Raw genomic sequence first — 22,922 nt, 5'->3', positions numbered from 1 at the left:
CGCGCGATATATGCACTAACATTTATTGTATTAAAAGAAAATAATCAAAATAAAATACGCGTGTGGATCGAGATAGATTTAGAATCGACCACGCTGGATTTCATCGTAAAGAGTACGGTGGCGCCCCCATCGCCAGTCGACCCCATAGATTGTTAATGCCATCAAACCATCGTGAAGCTCAAGGCGACTCCTTGCGGGAAAATATGTCGAACTGGAAGAAAAAAATTTTTTTATATCGTTTTCCATTCGATCGCGAGCAACGGGACAAATTTGTTCACTGTCCGGTCGCGGAGGAGTCAACAAGACGATTAGATCAGATTATCGAACTCTCGCCGCCTTCGACAATTATAAATACCCGTCAGGCTGGCGAAATTCCAGTGACTCCGCGTTCTTTCCGACGCCTTTATGTCCGCGTTCACTCACCTTCCTCCGCTTCCGTTCGGCCGGAACGATGTTTGCCAAGAAGTCGTGACCCGTCCAACCGTTTCGATCCTCTCCACGGACCTTGACAACTTCCGTTGATCCCCCCACGTGACGCCTTTTTCACCCCCCTCCCCCTCCGAAAATTTACGGGCTCCGCGTGTTGCGAAAGAAGCGTCATACCCCACGCGATTGTCCGTTTCTTTCTTGAGTTTTCGAAATATTCCAGAGCTATATTTAACGTTAATCCTACTTTTCAATCCAGTGATATTTGCTTGTTTAATTAATAACAAGATTATATTAACCTAGTGTTTCGATATTTGCAAAATATCTGTGGCGTCACCGCCTGTACTCGCCACCAGAGGGTCACGCTCTTGTCTCTCTCGCAAGCGCTCGACCGACTACCTGTGGCGTCACCTCCCATTGCTATTATACATTCCTCGACCGATTTTCCAATAATCCAGTCGTCTAAGGCAGGGTCTGCTAGAAAGCCTTTTACCGTGGAATACACTAACAGTGCAACTCCACCGGGTGGAAGCAACGCCTCAATATTCATAGCTTTCGTTGTCAAAACGAAATTTTGTTTGCAGACAATTGGAGACTAGCAAAGCTAACTTTGCCATAAAAATGGCTCGAACTAACCGCGAATGTTGGTTTCTGTTGCAGAGAGGTGTGCGTGGACGAGGGCCAGCAACTGTCTCTGGCGCACGGATGCCAGTTCTACGAGGTCAGCGCGGCGGAGAGTCCCGCGGGAGCGGCGCTGGCGTTCCAAGCCCTCCTCCGGGAGGCGAGATCGGTGCAGCTGCTGCGAGCGCTCCCGATACGCCGGAAGTTGGGCGTCCACTCGGTCTCGAGGGTGCTCGGGACGATATTCGGGAAGAACACCACCAAAGACCGGAAGAAGAGGCCCTCGCTGAGCATATGACGCCTCCTCTGCTCCCTCCTCCTCGGAGGTCGTGACGAACCGGACATGAGAACCGACGTGATCGTTCTCAGCAGCAACGTTTACGCGAACCGCTGACCAGGGACGCCGAGAACGGAACTCTGACCAAGAAGTTGCACACGCAGCAGCTTCCTCGCGACGTTTATCGATTCGTTCGTCCTCGACGGGATCGCGGATCGTCGGAGACGAAAAAAAAGTGTCCTTTCGAACGAGCAGAGGCGAGCTACGCGACAATGGAGGGCGCAGTAACTAGTTGTTTTATGTTTTTCCTTCGCGCAGGATCTTTCCAGAGCTGAGCAGACGAAGGCGTAACCGAGAGATCGATGGCGTCCGAGAGAGGCGGAGGTTGTACTCCGTCAGTTTGCTTGGCATTTGCGTGAGATCCTCGCGTAGAGACGTTCAGCATCCGGCTAAGAAACATTCGTGAGAACAGTGGATTGATCGGGCCGTGTGAAAGACTGCCGCGGCCATGGAAACGACGACTGGCTCGTGAAATTGAGGTAGAAACCGAGTGCCACAGGATCCGTGTCCGTTCCCTTTTGTGCTCTGTGCGCGTTCGACTCCATTTTGCTTTTAACCGTCACATGGAGTTTAGCGACCATTTTCGGTGGACGCGCGACCCCCGCTGTTCCTGAACGTTCTAGCTTTAAACGCGTCTGTGGAGCCGGTGGCGGATCTACAAGAATCCAAAGGACTGAGAAAAATATTCGAGAATCTCACCCCCTAGAAATTATAAACAGAAGGTTCGAAGATTGATCGACGCTTGTTAACGAATAAGGAAATCGTGCGATGCGATTAAAATTCAGGTAATACATTTATTTTGGTCAACGAAGGGGAGGGGGGTCGAGCTATTGTATCCCCCCCTTTTGTATCCGCCACTGTCTGGAACGAAACGATTACGATGACTCTCGTCAGAACTTTTAAGTTTGGTTATTGCAATGTGAAATAGAAATCCAGGTCTGTCTAAAAAAAATGTTAAACCGACGAGAGAATTGTTTTCCGTTTCACACGTGATATTAATGTTCGCCACTCGGATTAACCGAGATGGCGACAAGCATTGTTTCTCCGTCGGAGGATGGAAAAACACGAGCTACGAGAGCGCGGGGACTTGGCGTCGCCTTTGAATCTAAACCCGATAGTCTTTCAAATTTCGCGCTCTATCCTTTGGAGAACGCGAGCGCACGTCGAAGGGATCGGTCGATGGTCGCGAAACGGGAGGAGGAAGCAGCTCAAATCGTAACGAACCGGTTGTAATTTCATAATTTACTCACTTAACACTTCGACTCAGGTGGCTCCAGTAATTCGAAATCCTACTCTTACCCCGGATTCGAGCAACGAAATGATCCCCAATGCTCGTATTCGTGCGAATAGACCCTTATTTTCCTATTCATCCTCGGTTCGAGATAAAAATCGCTACCCCGCTTTCGAGCAAATTGGCAGCTCGGTTTTTGTAACTTGAAAGCGGGCACTACTGCACCCAGGTTTTGCAACGTTCCATTCCGATAAAAATGTTTTACTCGTGCTCGCAGTGTTAAGATAATGGAATCGTTCGCGAAACACGAAAATCGAGAGTTGCTTTCGTTTCGACGAGTCGTATTTAAAACGAGACGCGGGTCTCCGTGCTCGAGATCGGACCTCCGGGTTCCGAGTAATCGATTCGACAACCTTAATGTTCCTACTGAAAGTAGCCTAAGTGTACATAGCGCACATTCACTTGCTGAGTATAACTCTAAAGAGATTCGAGGAATCGTTTAAATATTAAGGTCGCGAGATTAGCGGGGAGGGGAGGGATGGTCCGAGAAACCGGACCGATTGGAATCCTTCGAAAGGGCAGATTATCCGTTGCAAGTATAAATATTTAATCGCGGGTTATCCTTCGTTTCTTTCTTTTTTCCTCGCGCTGACAGAGACAACCGTGACAACGGGTCGGAGCATTTTGTAAATTGTTCGTTTTTCTACGGTAAACGTGTACGTCAACGACTACGGTCGAGTTTAAGATTCTTAGTTGGTAAGTCGTGTATGTATATTTTCAGTGCCTTTCGCATTGTCAGTGTTGGGTGTACAAGTTCTTCCGAGCTCGCAGGGTCACCTTTCCTCGTCTGTGCGTTGATCTTGCCCGCGTTAGGCAAACGAACGAGCACAGCATCTCCCGGTCAATCGAAAACATCGAACGATCTTTAACATTTTTTACAATTTTTTGAAAAGAGCATTACTAATGAATTGGCGAGGTTCTCCCGGTTAAAACGAGTACAAACACGACTCTGTTACGATTACTTTTAATTATACGTTTTTGGCGCACGCTGCTCCAGATGTTGTCGCTCGTAATACGCGAGTTGGACCGAATGGGGTCGTGTTTGAACTCATTTTAATCGGAAAAGAATTGCCAATTCATCGATAATACTTTTACGAAGGTGTGTCGAAAAATATAAAAAATTTTATTTTCATTGCTACTCTTTCAAAATATCGTTATCCTTCGCAAGTAAACGAAGGAGAACGAGCTAGTCGATTAACCAGGAAATACTGTATGGTCGGATGGAATTTGTTTGACCGTTCAATGGTGTGGTGAGGGGTAAAGCCTCGGTGACCTTGAGCGGCCAGTCGACGTTGCTCCGACTTAGCCTTGAAAGTGCTGTGAATATATTTTTCTTCCTCGACGCGGTGTCTCTTCGATATTTTTTTATTTTGTATTTTTGTACTTTCGCTGGAATCTTTTTCGCGAGTTCGTGTACTCGCAAACGAGCAAAGAGGCAGGCGAAACGACGTATATTTGTACAGCATCGAACAGATCCGTTGGTCGATAAAACAATACTTGTTGAAAGTGTGCGAGGCGTGGGTGGAAGAAGGTCCCCCTGCGAGCTGCTTAACGAAGGATGAAAGAATGTGCTTCCAGAGCGTGCCTAATCGATACATTCCAAAACGTGTGAAAATTAGAGAATCTAACGGGCGTGAGTGTGTCATGCGGTTTTCGAATTCTGACCGATATCGATCGCTGTATTTTAAGTGCTAGTCACTTGTTATCATAAATTGAGAAAGAATAAAATTCTTTTGTTAAACTTTACGGTGATATTATTTCCCTGCGCCCTGCTGCGTTTCTCCTGAGCCAAGAAAATTTTTATTATTTCTAATATTATCGTTTTTCGAGTCTCCTTTACGCTTGCATCTACGTAAAAAATATCGCCGCCATATTGAGTTCCTATAGAAACCATACAACCTCCGTAACATTTCTTATTATAATTAAAAATATCAAGAACGTTTAATTGCAGTAATATTGGATATTTAAATAAATTGTAATACAAGTATCGACGATAAATTAGAGCAGATGGTTTCTGAGAGACCGTGCAAAATTTCTTTTGTCAAAAATAAAAATACGGTATAGGTTATGTGACCTGTACATCGTGTCGCGGAGTTTACTCTTCTCTAAGTGTAGTTGGGATGGAGTTAACTATAAATTGTCTCGCGAGCACGCGAACAAGAACGTATCCAATAACCGAGCCACATTGCAACATTAAGGGCCGGCGACGCGGGCTCGTTTTTTTACCATTTTCTGCGCCGCGAACCTGCAACCCGGCCCACCGCCGGAAGACGCCGGATGCAAGCGTTTCTTTTTCACCGAAATTTATTAACGATTCGTGATTCACGCAGCAGGGTAGCCGAAACACCGGCCCGCTTATTTCAGTGTGCTTTCTTTCCCGACTTTTTCCTTTTGGCTCTCTTTCCCCCTCTATACAGGATGTATCCAAATATTTGGGTGTTCGAGGGTTGCTATTATTAACAATTTTAATAACTCCTAATAATAGCAACGTGCATAAGTAGAGGGACAGTTTCCACGTCACACTGCCAGGTAATTATACAGGGTGTTCGGTCACCCCTGGGAAAAATTTTAATGGGGGATTCAAGAGGCCAAAATAAGACGAAAATCAAGAATACCAATTTCTTGATGGAGGCTCTGTTAAAAAGTTATTAACAATTAAATTCAACAATTTTAAATCGTTCTGAAAAAATTATTTTCGGTTGCAGGGGTCAATTACAATCATTTTCGGTCATTACACATACCCCCGAAATCCTATCCACTTTCGAGAAAAAAAATCTGGTAGGTGCTGAAATTTTTCGACGAAAAAAAAATTTTTCAAATCATTCTAAAAAAATTATTTTCGGTTGCAGGGGTCAATTACAATCATTTTCGGTCATTACACATACCCCCGAAATCCTATCCACTTTCGAGAAAAAAAATCTGGTAGGTGCTGAAATTTTTGGACGAAAAAAAAATTTTTCAAATCATTCTAAAAAAATTATTTTCGGTTGCAGGGGTCAATTACAATCATTTTCGGTCATTACACATACCCCTGAAATCCTACCCACTTTCTAGAAAAAAATTCGAGAAGGTGTGAAATTTTTGGACGAAAAAAAAATTTTTCAAATCATTCTAAAAAAATTATTTTCGGTTGCAGGGGTCAATTATAATCATTTTCGGTCATTACACATACCCCCGAAATCCTATCCACTTTCGAGAAAAAAAATCTGGTAGGTGCTGAAATTTTTCGACGAAAAAAAAATTTTTCAAATCATTCTAAAAAAATTATTTTCGGTTGCAGGGGTCAATTATAATCATTTTCGGTCATTACACATACCCCCGAAATCCTACCCACTTTCTAGAAAAAAATTCGAGAAGGTGTGAAATTTTTGAACGAAAAAAAAATTTTTCAAATCATTTTAAAAAAATTATTTTCGGTTGCAGGGGTCAATTATAATCATTTTCGGTCATTACACACACCCCCGAAATTCTATCCACTTTCGAGAAAAAAAATCGAGTAGGTGCTGAAATTTTTCGACGAAAAAAAAATTTTTCTAATCAATCTAAAAAAATTATTTTCGGTTGCAGGGGTCAATTACAATCATTTTCGGTCATTACACATACCCCCGAAATCCTACGCACTTTCGAGAAAAAAAATTCCTTACCGAAAATCTAATTAGGTGACATTCGACGAAAAAAAAAAATTTCAAATCGTTCAGGAAAAATTATTTTCGATTGCAGGGGTCAATTACAATCATTTTCGGTCATTACACATACCCCCGAAATCCTACGCATTTTCAAGAAAAAAATTCAAGAAGGTGCCTAAATTTTTCAACAAAAAAGAAAAATTTCAAATCGTTCTGGAAAAATTATGTTCGGTTGCGGGGGTCAATTACAATCATTTTTGGTGATTAGACATACCCCCGAAATCCTACCCACTTTCAAGAAAAAAATTTAGTACTGTCGGAACTTTAAACGTTAATAACTTTTTAACGAAGCCTCCATCAACAAATTGGTATTCTTGATTTTCGTCTTATTTTGATCTCTAGAATCCCTCATTAAAATTTTTCCCAGGGGTGGCCGAACACCCTGTATGTTTAAACTAATTGACGGTTGCTAAATTTAATTATAATTCCTGCTTTCCATCAGAGCATTCCTGTTTTATTCATTCTTAGATTGTTAACGTCTCGTTTGATCGAAGGATCGCAAGGTGGTTTCGAAGCCATGCAATAGAAAAATGGCGGACGGTAGATCTATTCTGTAGTTAGTTTATGCCCGATTGACAAACGATATTGCCCGCGACGAGTTATCGCGGCATCGTTGCGAGGAGATCCATACACCGAGACACCGACGGGAGCCGTATTTTATTTCTGTATCACGGCTGACAAACACGTGTTGCACCCGAAACCTTGGCCCGAATCGCTAGTTATTCGGTCAGTCCATCGTTGATTCACGCTGCACCGTCGTGCGCGCGCCTTACGGGCACCGGGAATCGTCTAATTTTGCTACGACGAGGTATCCGGCGTTATTCCTCTCGCGCATTTTTCCTCGTCGGCGATCTCTACCGAACGCGATACGGCGGCGCAACAGAGTTTTTAACCGAGCATCGAGTTTCCAAAAGGAATCAAGAAGCTCCGTGTCTTCTTCTAAAACTGATTTGTAGCGTTATATACGGCCACGTGATCACGAACACGAACCCGCTAGAAGTTAGGGGTCTATCGAATGAAAAGATCTTTGTCCTCCGTCATCTCGACCAGCGGCGACGTAAACAACCTAACCCTTCCCCTGTCGCGTGACTCGCTTAGCACCAGCGCCACCGAACGGCGACAAAAAGTAACCATAAACCTCCGGTCGAGCACTGCTCTCTTTCAGAGTCCAACATCCTCGAACTTTCATCCGTGCCAGAAACGCGACACGAGCGCGATTTTCCAGGCGACATTACGAGGTGACAGGTACAAGGCCTGAAAACGTGATCGGGTTTAGGATTTCCATGGGGTGGACTCGTTCCCCGTGGCCCGTCGTAGAAAACTGCCAACCCCCCTCCCCCCTCTCTGTCCCCCACCGTTGGGCCGGGGCTGCTCATGTTACCGCGGCGTTTCGCGTCTCGCCGTTGGCCCGGCGGAAGACAAACGAGCGGTTCGCCCCGATAAAACGATGCCCGTGCTCGATTTATCGCCACGAAACGGTGCACCGCGCCGGGGACAATGTTCCAGGGGGCGCGCGGTCCGGTCCAGGACGAGTCCAATTTGCGTATTTCAGGCCGCGAAATTGGAACTTCAGCGGCGCGTGTCGCGTTACCCCGATAACGGAGCCAGCCTCGCCGGAGGATACCCCTTCCCCCGCCCACGATATTATCCGTCCGCCATTTCCATTAATTGCCATATCGTTGCGGGACGATCCTCTTTCTTTGACTATTGCTAAAATTGAATCGACGAGGCAAAAAAAATGGACGTTATCTTCTAGATAATAACAATAATACAGTCTTTTAGCCTATACCATCGTGATCCAAAGATTACGAGCGTGATATTTCTATCCCCTGATCGTTCAATATTGAGGAGTATAGACCCAGAATTACTAGTTCTCTCAATCCAGAGATTTGGGGAAGGAATAAAATAAATGATAGCCAGAGATTAACGATAGGGTCTCCATATACATGAGAGATACATTTTTATTCTATTCATAATTAACACTCTGAGCTTATGACTACGCCAATGTCGTCCAGTATGTTTCTACTCTGTCTCGATACGTTTCGTTCGCGTCCTTCGCCACGCGATGGAGTTGTAGTTGCGATCGACTCGGCCAATGATGACAATGCGTGCAAGGACAGGCGTCGCTATTCGCTATTACGCTACGGCCAATCAGTGTGCCTAGCCATCGGACACTGGAAATAGATATCGATTAATCAAAATATTAGTAGCGTAATGGTACATAGATCATTTGATAAACACCGTGCCATATGTATTTCAGCGAGTCACTTTGAAAAGTGTCGGATCATCGATACGAATTCTTCTCAGTATCATGTCCGTGGCTGATGGGTGCACCTTTGTTTCTTTGTAATTAATGGCACGCTGGGGTTCGCCATTAGAAATTCAGAGCCACGTAAACGGGACCGACAATGATCACCTGCCGATCACGATCCTAGAGGCCGCTTTCGACAAGGACAATAACGTCGACCACCGTGGAAAACGGCGGGAACGGAGAGAGAGAGAGAGACACGCGCCGCTGGAAAAGAGACACAGCGGAGAATCGCAGTCGCGATCTGAAGTGCAGATTCTGCACGGCGAAAGCGACGGTTTCCACTAGCGTTAACCGACTCAACGGTGAAAACGATGCGAACCGATATTCCCCTCCACTTTCTGGTGGATTAAGGCAGATTCACAGCATCCGTCCGTGTGAATGAAAACGGAACCGAGTGGGGGTCGGCCCCCAAATGGCCCAGCAAATGTTACGGAGGCATTAAAGCCCAAATTGATCGATTATTTTAGATAATTCCACGTTCTATAAAGAGATGATGTTATGCTACATAGTACTAGGATCTCCATATTCACGAGAGATACATTTTTATTCTATTCATAGTTAACACTCCTAGCTTATGACTACGCCAATGTCGTCCAATATAGACTCATGGTAGGATTCTATAATGGCGTTGCTATTACGCCACGATATACATATAAGCGGGCAATACTATTGTAACATCACCTTCCGTATTCGCCACCAGAGGGCTACGCTCAATCCTTCTCTCTCACAAGTATTCTACCGACCATCTATTCCTATATATACATTCCTTGACCGACTACCCAATATCCAGTCGTTCAAGGCAGGGCCTGCTAGGGGCCCTTACGAAGCAGCGCTATACCGTGTGTCTCAGGGTAGCCTTGAACAACCAAAGAAGCTTGCACGTACCGCGGAGGACGCCGAAGGCAAGATCATCGTGTTCTCGCGTAGCCGCTCGCTGACCCTTTGAAACCCTCTCGAGCGATAACCCGTTGAGGGGGGGATATGCGGTCCCTAGGTGGATTTCAGCATTAGAGGGACGACGACGTACCCCTGGGGGGGAACGAAGAGTATCGAGAGTTATGCGCATGTATTAAATTTCAACTCTCGCCCGAGGCCAGACACGCTGCGGCTGGTTCTTGCCTTCCAAGGTGGAGGTGCAAGGTGCAGCGAGCCGACCTACGACCTTGCCAGTCACGACCGCGACCATCCGCCGACGTGCACCGCGCGCCTGTGTTTGCATCTCCCCCGCGTGCACCGCGGAATACCGTTTACTCGCGCCTCGTCTAACGCAGTGTTACACGCCAGCCGTTATTGATGCGCTGCCCGAGTCGAGCCAGACGTAGCTGGCACTCGGGTTACACTGAATTATTCGGAAAGCTGTTCGAGTTGTGTTGCTCGGCGACTCCTTGCACCCTACTCGACCGTTATCCATCATTAGTTTGGAGTCGTTGGAGTTGATTAGTCTCCTCTTACGTTAAACATTCGGGGTTCGTGCATTCCGCATTCAACGTTCCCTGACATGGATAGCTGAAACCCTTATTAGCATTAGCAACGCCAACCTTGTATTGATCAGTCTTTTTCAATGTGGAATTTGATCCAAAGACTCCTCTTATGGGACATGGTTTGTAGGTTAAGAGGGCGCGTCTGAGACAGGATACTGCTAGTATATTATGTTCATAGAATTCTTATATCTAAGGCCCTGTCTTAGGGCGCCAGAACATTCAATGGTCGATCAGTAGAATACTTGTGAGAGAGAGAAGGGTTAAGCGTAGTAGCCCTCTGCTGGCGAGTGTGGAAAGTGTCGCCACCACAATGCCTCACCACAGTCCCATTAGCTGATCTAGGACAAAACGGTGTAATTGTTATATCTTAATGTACCGGTCGAAAACGTGGCGACGACAGGGCAGGGAGTAACAACAGAGGTTCACAGGGGTGTTCAGACGTATCATTAAGGTAAATGGTTGCTCGCCGTTTGCTTACGCGCCAGGATGAGCCCTTTTCGGTCGACAAATCCGATGAACAGTGGTTGTACACACCAGGATGAGAAACGGCCAGGTCGAGGCGTGATAAATCAAGCTCCCGGGCTAACCGTAAACGTCGGGACCGGTGGCCTTCGAACATGGTCATTTTCAGCGGGTAATCGCGCCTGATGGAGGCTACTCGGAATTTGCTAGAACGGACGCGCGACTTGGCGAACGCCAGCCATCAGGGAAGAATTACAGGCGCGTCTTAGAGACGTCAGAAGGAGGACGATTATTTGTCATGGTGTTAACGATGATTTGTGGTGCTAATGTAATCCAGTGTTTTTCAAAAGGGGAAGAGGGGTACACAACTTCGAGAGGGATAACTTAAAACATTTGTATCGATATGTGGGGGTCCTATGGAAGAGGAATGGAAAAGGAAAGGAGAGAGGAGTAGCGTTGTTTCGTATCTAGTAGACGCCATCTTAGACACCGGGATATAGGGTAGTCGAGGAGCGTATACATATACAGGGTGTTCGGCTACCTCTGGGAAAAATTTTAATGGTAGATTCTAGAGGCCAAAATAAGACGAAAATCAAGAATATCAATTTGTTGATCGAGGCTTCGTTAAAAAGTTATTAATGTTCGAAGTTTCGCCCTTACTGAATTTTTTTCTCGAAAGTGGATAGGAATTCGGAGGTATGTGTATTCACCAAAAATGATCGTAATTGGTCCCTGCAACCGACAATCATTTTTTCAGAACGATTTGAAATTTTTTAATTTCGTCGAAAAATTTCACACCTTCTCGAATTTTTTTCTCGAAAGTGGGTAGGATTTCGGGGGTATGTCTATTCACCAAAAATGATTGTAATTGACCACCGCAGCCGAAAATAATTTTTCTAAAACGATTCCAAATATTTTGATTTCGTCGAAAAATTTCAGAACCTACCCGATTTTTTTTCTCGAAAGTGGATAGGATTTCGAAGGTATGTGTAATGACCGAAAATGATTGTAATTGACCCCCGCATCCGAAAATAATTTTTCCAGAACGATTTGAAATTGTTGAATTTAATTGTTAATAACTTTTTAACGAAGCCTCCATCAACAAATTGGTATTCTTGATTTTCGTCTTATTTTGGCCTCTAGAATCCCCCATTAAAATTTTTCCCATGGGTGGCCGAACACCCTGTATAGTAATGGAAGGTCCGTCGATCGCTTGCGAGAGGGACGAAAGCGCGTAGCCCTCTGGTGGCGATGGACCCCCATAGATATATTGATTGTCGAAGTTTAGTTATCGTTGAAGTAGCAAATCCAGTCCATGTTGAAATTCTTAACGCAACGCACCTTCAGTAACTGGGAAACGATAAAATCTCGCGATTAGCGATCGTGTTTAATCGTCAGTTGCCTTGACAGATGCGTCATTCCACCCGCATTCCGATCTGATAAACGCTTTGTTTGCGAAACGTCGAACAAAGCTCGTCGTGGTGGATGGGTCGCGTGACAAGAGTCGCAGTAGACATTATTTCTTGTACACAATACGTTTCGCAAGATCTGATGTTTCAGTGGCGATAAAAACATATAGAAATTCTCTACGATCATATCCGTGGAATAAATCTATTATGCAAATAAATATAACCGGTGAACGTAACTTTTTGACCCGCCCTTCACCGCTGAACGCAATCACGAGGATGGGAATAAAATTAATCATAATTCATGGAAGATTGATTTAATTTATTTGTCAGTATAATTATTTTCATCGTCAACTGTTTATTGCTGGCTCTGATAATTCGACGTATATCACGGAGGTTCAATTAACATTTCATTGCCAGTTAAAATAGTCGTAGACCGTTCGAAATAACCGCGTACTTTTTTTTACACTTCGACTGTATAATAATGATTCAGCTTTGAAGGAGAAAATCTATTAGAGAGAGTCGTTAATCGTAAAGATTATAATAGCGCAATATTCATGAATCAAAAGAGTCGATTTTATCTTGCTGTACCAGACAATATTAAAAAATCCATTTTTGGTACCCGTTGGAAGAAAACAGATTTTTAAATGGAATTTTTAGCGAAGCGTTTTTCATTTTTTTAACACTCTTTGGCATTTTCAGGGCACGAACTGGCCACGTGGACGTCAGGAAGCAACGCTTCCGCGCAAAGAAGACTTCTTCCGAGAAAAATAGATCAAGCGCGAGAATCGTTCAAATATTTACAGCATTCCGGAGAAATCGCGATGGCGTACATCACCCGTTATTATCAACGGGTCATCAACGATAACGTGCATCAATCCACGTGTACGTTTTGCAAATATTTTTTCAAACCGTAGAGCGAAAGATAAAGAGAAGACGGAAACTGTTCCGACTATTCGAAGGGTACAAAGTTACTAGCATTTAACGCTAGATTGCCGGATGTTGGAAATGAGTAAATCTGACTCAAACGTAAAAAATGAAGCTTCTTTAAAAAAATAAAATTCTATTATAAACAAACTTTATTCAAAACACTTTTTGCATATACATATATTCTGTTTTTAAAATACATTTTCCGCAGATTTTTTTATTACATTTAACACAAACATCCTTACTTCTATTTCTTCTGCATGATACTTGAACTTGACTTAATTAATTAATTAACGTAATTTGAAATACCTTTTACAAATAAATATCGAAATTACCGTGGTGGACAAAATTTTTGTAGCAAAAAATTGATTTTATAAAATTATATTATATAACTAAAAACGGTCTGTTCACACGCGATGTATAAAATGACACTTTTTGAGAGAGAAAGAAGACGGAAACTGTTCCAACTATTCGAAGGGTACAAAGTGACTAGCATTTAAATACCAACGTTACGGTCTAATAATACCACGTAGTTACAATTTTATTTATAAGTTGTGTACAAAATTCCCAGCGTTTAAGTACGAGAAGAATATGATAATCCAAACAGCAGCCCACGTGCGCGTTTTGGAAATATTTTTCAACCCGTAGAGCGAGAGAGAAAGAAGACGGAAGCTGTTCCAACTATTATTCGACGGATACAAAATTGCTAGCATTTAAGTACCAACGGAACAGTCTAATGATACTAAGCAGTTAGAATTTTATTTATAAGTTGCGTACGAAATTCCCAGCGTTTAAGTACCAGGGGAACATAACCTTCCAAACGCGATTTCGTTCGGTGAATCACCGAACAACGGCCAAGTTCGTCGTTCGTCGAATTCCCCGTCGAAAAGAATAACGCTCGATGCCAACGAACCCGGTCGGCGAGCATTTTCCATAAAAAAAAAAGACCGTTAAATTTAGGTGCCGTTGGTTCGAAGCGACCCGCCAAATATAATTTCTTCGGTCGTTCGACGGCGGAGAAAAATGGCGGGAACGGAGAATGCACGACGAGGACGGCGAGAGAGGGAGCCCCAAGACGTATTTCGTAGAAGTTCGCAGCGCCGTGCGGAAAACACGCGCCGTTTCGTGGAATTAAAGACAAACGCGCGTGGTTGGTCGGCTGACGCTAATAAACAGCGGCGAGATAGCATAACACTAAATCAACGGGCGGAAGCGAGAGAGGCACGAATATTTCTAATTAACGAAGCATTACCGCATCGGCGAAGTCTGGCGTAATAAATACGGCAGGTATTCCCGGCCATATGTCGCAATAAACGTGCTTTTAATCGCCGACCTGGAATTCCTCGTCGCTGTGATCCTGAACGGAATAATTAACGCGTCGCCCGTAACTGTAACGTTCCAGTACAGTTGCGATTCTCTTGTTGCAAATTATTCCTGGTTTAGGAGACGACTAGCTGACCCGTGTCTGACCACATCGATACCGTTTTTACGCTGAAACCCCCCTCTTCGACGCCGAGTTTCCCACGAGTCACTCTCCATCGTTCGCAACCACGATTTTATGGGAGAAATATTCGTTTTTGATTTACTTCCTCCCGTCGAATGATCTCGAATCGTTTTGGTCTTAGGATGTAAATTAATCCCGTTGATCTTGTGGTCGTGAAACCCGTGAAACTCTCTGCGATACCAAAATAGTACACATACATACGTACAAGGAAGAGTATCTATGACGTAAAAAAATTAGGTTGTACCGTTTATTTATTGCTTAATATTTTTAGAAGCCACGACATTCGAGCGACGACCTTATAGTGTCGAAAAAAAATTCTACCAACATCTGTCACTAGTTTTTGAAGATATTCTCACAACTAATAAACTTCGAGTGGCGCCACGGAGACAGCAATGGCGCCAAGAAGTCACGTCAAACGGAACTACTTCGTCATACGAGGCGGAAAAAATAATGTATATTTAAACGATCAAAACATTCGATTTCGTAGAATTTCACAAATTTAATAAAATAGCTCCCCGAATAACAAATCCATCGACTCTAACTTCCTCTGCATCAAAATCAGATGAGGTTGCAGACGATAACAAGGCTCTCGTCTTGAAAATTCCTATCAAACTGGATTCAGAGCGTGAATCATCGTTCGGAGACACAATTTCGAACGCATAAATTGGACTTTCGAATGTAAGGATGCAAATTCCTGAACCGTTATATTTATCTCTCGAAACGAGACATTTTTCTTTGCGACCTTGAACTTGTCCATTCAAATATTCATTTTATATTATGTATACACTAAATATCTTTTCCCATGTTGCTCAGGTAACCTAACAAGCCTAACCATAGCAAGCCACAACTTAAATATGCATACATAAAAATGTTAAGCTGAATAATAATACTCTTAATTTGTTTTTGCTATATCTACACTTGTATTTTCGATAAAGAAGATATGGTTAGCGTTATGGTTAGCATTATGGCGCCCCCGAACAGAGGTCGCGCCCTCTACTTTGGAAGACACTGTCCCGCGCGATGCAGCGGCATCAAAGTCCAAACAAAATCTCATTAGCGTTCGTTCGCCTTTGTGGCGGGCATGCACGAGAGCGGATCCCGTCTGAAAATAATCCACGCGTCCCGTACATCATGCCCATTCGGCCGATAAATAAAATCGTCAAAAAGTTGTCGCATAAATTCCGCCTAATGCGCACCAGAATCCTGAAAATATATTTCACCTGGGTGGCGTGCGCGCGAACGCGAAAACGGAAAGATTTAAGCGCCATCGGCGACACGACCGCGAAACAGATATTTCCGGGGGGTGGTGGCCGATTCGTTCAACGTTACGCGTAACCAAGGATCAATCTATTAATCGTTCGTTGATCGCGCTGGCGCGGGACGTTTTAAAGCGCATCGGTCGGTTTTCGCGTCTCGAAATACGTATCCGGCCCCGGAGACGGTCGCGCGACGTTTTACGATCGTAAACGGCGCGTAGGAGAAGGCAAGAGAAGAAGAGGAGCAGCAGAAAATACTAGGGCGACAACGAGGAACGTCGAATACTTTTCTCCCCCCTCCCACACACCTCTCTTCAGAGATCACCAACAACTCCCCCCCCACCACTCCCTCGCGTCGCGAAGAGACGACCGTGGGTACTCGTATTCGTGATCGTAAAATTAGAAACGCCGCGGCGCCCGGCGAGGCGCCAGTTTCTCGATCGCTCCAATTCGTTCTTTGACATTTTCGATGATAACCACGGGGATCTCGAAAACCCTTCGTCGTCGCGAACAATTTATATTTCAAGCTTGATCAAGTTGTATTTACACATGGAAAGAAGAACAGGTATCTGATTTGACTTTGTTGGCCTCCGCAATACAGGGTGTTTGGCCACCCCCGGGAAAAATTTTAATGAGAGATTCTAGGGGCCAAAATAGGACGAAACTCAAGAATATCAATTTCTTCACTGAGGCCTTATTAAAAAGTTATTAACAATCGAATTAAAAAATTTCAAATCGTTCTGGAAAAATTATTTTCGGTTGCGGGAGTCAATTACAATCATTTTTGGTCATTACACATACCCCCGAAATCCTACCGACTTTTTAGAAAAAAATTCGGTAAGGTGTGAAATTTTTCGACGGAAAAAGAAAATTTCAAATCGTTCTAAAAAAATTATTTTCGGTTGCAGGAGTTAATTACAATCATTTTTGGTCATTACACATACCCCCGAAATCCTGCGCATTTTCGAGAAAAAAATTCGAGGTGTGAAATTTTTCGACGGAAAAAAAAATTTCAAATCGCCTTGGAAAAATTATTTTTAGTTGTAGGGGTCAATTGCAAGAATTTTTGGTCAACAGACATATCCCCGAAATCCTACCCACTTTTTAGAAAAAAATTCGGTAAGGTGTGAAATTTTTCGACGGAAAAAGAAAATTTCAAATCGTTCTAAAAAAATTATTTTCGGTTGTGAAGGTCAATTACAATCATTTTTGGTCATTACACATACCCCCGAAATCCTACCCACTTTTTAGAAGAAAATTCGAGAAGGTGTGAAATTTTATGACGAAAAAAAAAAATTTCAAATCGTGCTGGAAAAATTATTTTCGGTTGCGGGGGTCAATTACAATCATTTTTGGTCATTACACATACCCCCGAAATCCTACCCACTTTTTAGAAAAAAATTCGAGAAGGTGTGAAATTTTATGACGAAAAAAAAAAATTTCAAATCGTTCTGGAAAAATTATTTTCGGTTGCGGGGGTCAATTACAATCATTTTTGGTCATTACACATACCCCCGAAATCCTAGCCACTTTCTAGAAAAAAATTCGAGAAGGTGTGAAATTTTTCGACGAAAAAAGAAAATTTCAAATCGTTCTAAAAAAATTATTTTCGGTTGTGAAGGTCAATTACAATCATTTTTGGTCATTACACATACCCCCGAAATCCTAGCCACTTTCTAGAAAAAAATTCGAGAAGGTTGTGAAATTTTATGACGAAAAAAAAAAATTTCAAATCGTTCTGGAAAAATTATTTTCGGTTGCGGGGGTCAATTACAATCATTTTTGGTCATTACACATACCCCTGAAATCCTACCCATTTTTTAGAAAAAAATTCGAGAAGGTGTGAAATTTTTCGACGGAAAATGAAAATTTCAAATCGTTCTGGAAAAATTATTTTCGGTTGCGGGGGTCAATTACAATCATTTTTGGTCATTACACATACCCCCGAAATCCTAGCCACTTTCTAGAAAAAAATTCGAGAAGGTGTGAAATTTTTCGACGAAAAAAGAAAATTTCAAATCGTTCTAAAAAAATTATTTTCGGTTGTGAAGGTCAATTACAATCATTTTTGGTCATTACACATACCCTCGAAATCCTAGCCACTTTCTAGAAAAAAATTCGAGAAGGTTGTGAAATTTTATGACGAAAAAAAAAAATTTCAAATCGTTCTGGAAAAATTATTTTCGGTTGCGGGGGTCAATTACAATCATTTTTGGTCATTACACATACCCCTGAAATCCTACCCATTTTTTAGAAAAAAATTCGAGAAGGTGTGAAATTTTTCGACGGAAAATGAAAATTTCAAATCGTTCTAAAAAAATTGTTTCTAGGTTCTGGGGTCAATTACAATAATTTTTAGTGAATAGACATACCCTCGAAATCCTATGCATTTTCGAGAAAACAATTCAGTACAGGTGAAACTTTAAATGTTAATAACTTTTTAACGAAGCCTCAATCAACAAATTGGTATTCTTGATTTCCGTCTTTTTTTGGCCTCTAGAATCCTCCATTAAAATTTTTCCCTGTATATGACTAACGTCACTTGTTTGTAGTAAAACGTATTTAAATATTTGTATTGAAACAATCGATATTATTTAATTATTTCTGATGAAGTCGATTACGTCACAGGATCACGTGATAGAGTGACGTACAACATCATCCACCCACTCTCCTAACCCATACGTCACTGTCCGCCATTTTGTTCTGGTTGTTGCCAACTCTGTTTATAACATTATTCTCCCTAATTTCCAGACATATATCCACGTACAAAGCACCGCAAATCTTTTATTCCGCAGTAACTGCACGAATTTGTTTATCCGCGAACTATTTCTCACGAGAACTATTTTTTGAATTAATTCGTCGAAGATAAATTGCAAGAAACAAAGTTGCACTTGTAATATTCTCTGTTTGTGGGAGAAATATTATTTTGTTATGGTTATTCGAGTAAATTACGTAGTATATCGGGTTTAAATACAAGATGCATTAAATATATCGAAGAACATATGCATATGTTTATTTTCAGACCAGACTGGAAGGTTCGATTTATTCCGATTTTTAAAACACCTTTCGTTCTTACAGAATTTGTTATTACTGGTTCTTTGCCCGAGAGCTCTCATTGTGGCGAATAAAACGTAAATTTTTAAATTGTGTATACAGCGCGCAATGTTGATTTTTAGCGTAACGTGAATGTAAAACGGCGAGAAACGTAGATACTTTCCACGTCTCGTTCTGTTTATAAGAAAGACGATCCACAAATCATAAATAAAGGAATTACAAGAACACAGCATTCTGTGCAATTACACGACGCCGTAGTACGCGACATTTATGCAATCGCGTACGTTAATTGAGTGTGTGCTTCTAATTAGAACAAGCGGAAAAGTGTATTACTTGCGTATGGTAATGTGGCGTCAAGCAGGATTATATTAAACGTACGATTGAGTACATTACTATGCTAATACAATGTCAATATTAAAATTCACACATTTACTTCCTACGTTAATAACGCGGCTTTGAATAAATAACTTAGCGTTTAAGTATGTAGATTAACCTTACCTTATATGTAGAATCGGATATATGAATTTCAATATTATACATTAATATTGCAAATCCCTAGGCGTAAATAACGCATCTCTGAACGGGCTGCACTTGCAATCGTAACTGTTTACATTTAAAGACTATCAACCTACTCTAACCTCAACCATAAGTTATATGGTTCGTAGCTTATCCGTGAAGTTGAAGAGATTAACTGCCATTGCCAACGTAAGAAAAATGCCTGGCGTGAAAACCGTGCCGAAATCGCAAGAAAAAGTAACTAAACCAATCGCGTGCCACATCGCGTTTCACCGAGCATTAATTCAATGGCCGAGCACACATTCGGCTGAGTCCGTAGAAATTTGCACGATAAATCTCTTATCGCGAAAGACAGGCCAGCCTACCGTACGACGATCGTCGTCGGTACTCGAGCGATATCTTAAGAACAGTAATTTTAGCCTCTGCTTTACGATAGTCTTTTGCCTTCTGCGCCGTGGCGGCCACTATTTATCGGGCCCCATTGTTCGGCGTAGAAAGTACCAGTGGTGGATAATCACTTCTAATTATCACCGGTCCAGAAGCACGATCGCGATAATCGTATTTCCTGAAAATAAACTCGTGCACATTGGAACCGAGGCGGTCGCGCCGGATTTCACCAGGAAATATTTCCCATGTCGCCGGATTCGCGACTTTTCTTTCGAATCGACACGCCTGTCGATCGCATTTCCCTAGATTACGCGTAAACACGTGAGAACGTGTCTTGACGATTATAAACTAGGTTATAACGAGCATTTTACGCAATCAAATACTTGATTTACGTCGAAAGCTAATCGTTAACGAATGAATATCGTTACGCAAATACAGGGTGTTCGGCCACCCCTGGGAAAAATTTTAATGGGGGATTCTAGAGGCCAACATAAGAGGAAAATCAAGAATACCAATTTCTTGATGGAGGATTCGTTAAAAAGTTATTAACGTTTAAAGTTCCCTTCGTATTGAATTTTTTTCTCGAAAATGCGCAAGATTTCGGGGGTATGTCTATTCACCAAAAATGATTGTAATTGACCCCTAAAGCTAACAATATTTTTTTCAGAACGATTTGAATCATTTTAATTTCGTCGAAAAATTTCACACATTCTCGAATTTTTTTCTGGAAAGTGGGTAGGATTTCGGGGGTATGTCTATTCACCAAAAATGGTTGTATTTGACCCCAGAACCTAGAAATAATTTTTTTAGAACGATTCGAAATTTTTGAATTTAATTACAAATTGGTATTCTTGATTGTCGTCTTATTGTGGCCGCTAGAATCTCTCATTAAAATTTTTCCCATGGCTGTTCGTACACCCTGTATAACTACACGAATAATACTCCCCAAATGTCACCATTTATTTTGTCTCGGAGAAAATTGTTTATTTGCATCTTATTTTGTGGTTTGCATAAACTGGATACTCTCGGTGTAAATGTGTAGTCGAATTAAACGCGCATTGCACACTATTTTAGCTCGTGTGTCAAAAATGACTACAGTGTAAACCGAACCTTCGTCTGCACGCGCGTTGCACCGTCATTACCCACGCAATTACGGATTTCCTTTTACTAATAAGATCGCAAATTGCGCGCGGCAGTAATTTCACGTAAAAGATAGCCGGTCGCGTGTGTAACATTTCTTCCTATACTTTGTACGACAGACGAAGTTGTGATTTAAGGTTACGGTAGACCGGCACGTAAGCGTTCCGATTAGCGATTAGAATCGCCTCTGGCGAACGACTGACGCAATGACTTCGTGAATCGTTGCAGATCGAATTACTATTGATAATTTTACTATTCGTGAAAACGCGATAGCTTCAAGATACATCCTTCGATATCTCGAGCCAGCAACAGCGCAACAAACAATGCCGGAATTGTTCGTACATTGGAAGCAGTCGTGTAAAATTGTGCTTCGTGAACCAAACCTTAATTCTTATTCTGAATTTATGGTCAAACGATTATGACAAATGTGCGTGTGATTCTATTCGTGTTTGAGGTTAGGTTAACCCTCGATACGACGCGTTAGGGTACGTTCAGGAATTCTATGAAATAACGAAAATATCGAAGAATCAGCCGTGAAAAGGCAACGAGCGTTCCGCGAAACGTGACAGAAGTGGGGCAGGTATCGGTAAAACGTTCGATTGGCACCTAAATCGTTAAACGATTAGGAAATCGCGGCGACGTGCGTTCACAGAGAGCGTTACGTGCGCTGATCGGATCAAGTTTCTCTCGTTACGCTTGTTAACAATTAATTTTATCGTTGTCACGGGAGCACGCTCGCACGGTAGTTCGAAAATCCGCCGGCATAAAACAGCGAAGTAATGTCGGCCAGTTGGTAACCCGCGGTTAAAGAAAGAACTATGTAAACGCCTGGCCTCTCTAACGAAGCGATAGTCAGCCTCCGTACGCAATAAATACGGTTGCTGGACGTAGCAATAAACACGAGCCTAATTGCCGGACTCGCATTCCGCGGTACCACGCGAACGATTTGCATTTCGCTGTAATTATAATTCCACCCCGCGGTGCCAACCAGCGTCGATTAGCGAGGTGTTACCAGGCATTTCTGGCGTTTTCGTGGCTCGCGGTCGTCCATCCTTATTACCGACCGTCTATCAAGGATCGCTGGACAACTGTATCGGCGGCGGATACACGGCGTTTCAAAACCTTGTTCGGCGACCTCGTAAATTCACCGTGTTCCGCGTAGGAGCTTAATTAGACGTTTTTCCCTGCTGTTTTATGGTTAGTTTAGACATTAGCCTGGCGCCTGTTCGTTACTCGCGATTGCGCATGCTTAATAGGATAGTTAGAAGTGAATGTTGCTGGCTGGAATACATTTCGCGCGGCTAGGCTCTAGCGACGTATCGAATATCGTGGATACGCCGTTTTAGATTTTCGCGAATCGCCATTGTGGCTTTCCGGAAGCTGGCTACAGGCATGATTTTCCGGATAGCGTGACGTGCTTTATCGACAAAGAGAGCATCGAATCACTCGGGGTTTATTTGATCGACCGATGCGGGAATGAAATTTTTGCTCGAGCCTCGTTGCATCGTAAATGGAAAGTATACCGTTAACGTGTGAAAGGAAATGGTTTACGATATCGTTGAAAGTAATAAAATTAGTTTTACGAAATATCGATCGACGCAATAAACTTTACGCAAAAACAGTTTGATGTCTTATTTTATGTGAAAATTGTCCTTTCCAATTATTACGCTAGGGGGCAGTCTTTTTAGAGCGACCCTGATGATCAGACGTGTCTAGATTTTCGTCTGCTCAACATGCGTATAATTATGACTATTTCTTTTCAACCTTTTTATTCATGCTTTTTCATCTATTCATGCGCTATTCGTATATTATTATACTTTCACGATGAGAGAAATCGTCGTGTATCGAATGAACGTTTATCGCTGAACATTTTTATTGTATAGTCGTGAAAGAGGGGTTTTTGTAATTTACCAAGTTCGCAATTAAAACGTAATTATGTATTCGAAGATTCTCTTTGTATTTTACATGAAATAAATATCGAAATCGAAAGAAATATAATTGTTAACTTACGATTCTTACCGTGTCCAGGACGGTTATAGAATCAGTATTTGTTATGGTACGAATTAAATTCGAACAAAGTGGAAATAGAATCTCCCTTTAAAAGTACAGAACTCCCG

At 42.5% G+C, this 22,922-nt stretch overlaps 1 protein-coding gene across 2 annotated transcripts in view; it reads left to right on the top strand.

Annotated features, from left to right (window-relative positions):
- Positions 1 to 12,920, top strand: part of LOC143346426 (ras-related and estrogen-regulated growth inhibitor) — an 85,054-nt gene extending 72,134 nt beyond the window's left edge. The window contains exons 6-7 of one of the 2 annotated variants that reach the window (XR_013080419.1): positions 1,087 to 2,169; positions 12,724 to 12,920. Coding sequence is in view for 1 of the 2 variants with exons in the window: in XM_076774501.1 (XP_076630616.1) it covers positions 1,087 to 1,345 (259 nt within the window). In the remaining variant the exon portion in view is untranslated. Of the gene's footprint in view, positions 1 to 1,086; positions 4,406 to 12,723 lie in introns of those variants that run through there. The other variant, XM_076774501.1, reaches the window with a different exon arrangement.
- Positions 12,921 to 22,922: the final 10,002 nt, after the last annotated feature.

This window comes from Colletes latitarsis, chromosome 10 (assembly GCF_051014445.1).
Source record: "Colletes latitarsis isolate SP2378_abdomen chromosome 10, iyColLati1, whole genome shotgun sequence".
NCBI lineage: Eukaryota > Metazoa > Arthropoda > Insecta > Hymenoptera > Colletidae > Colletes > Colletes latitarsis.
The sequence above is the reverse complement of the archived record's forward strand: the minus strand, read 5'-3'. Positions and strand labels throughout refer to the sequence as shown.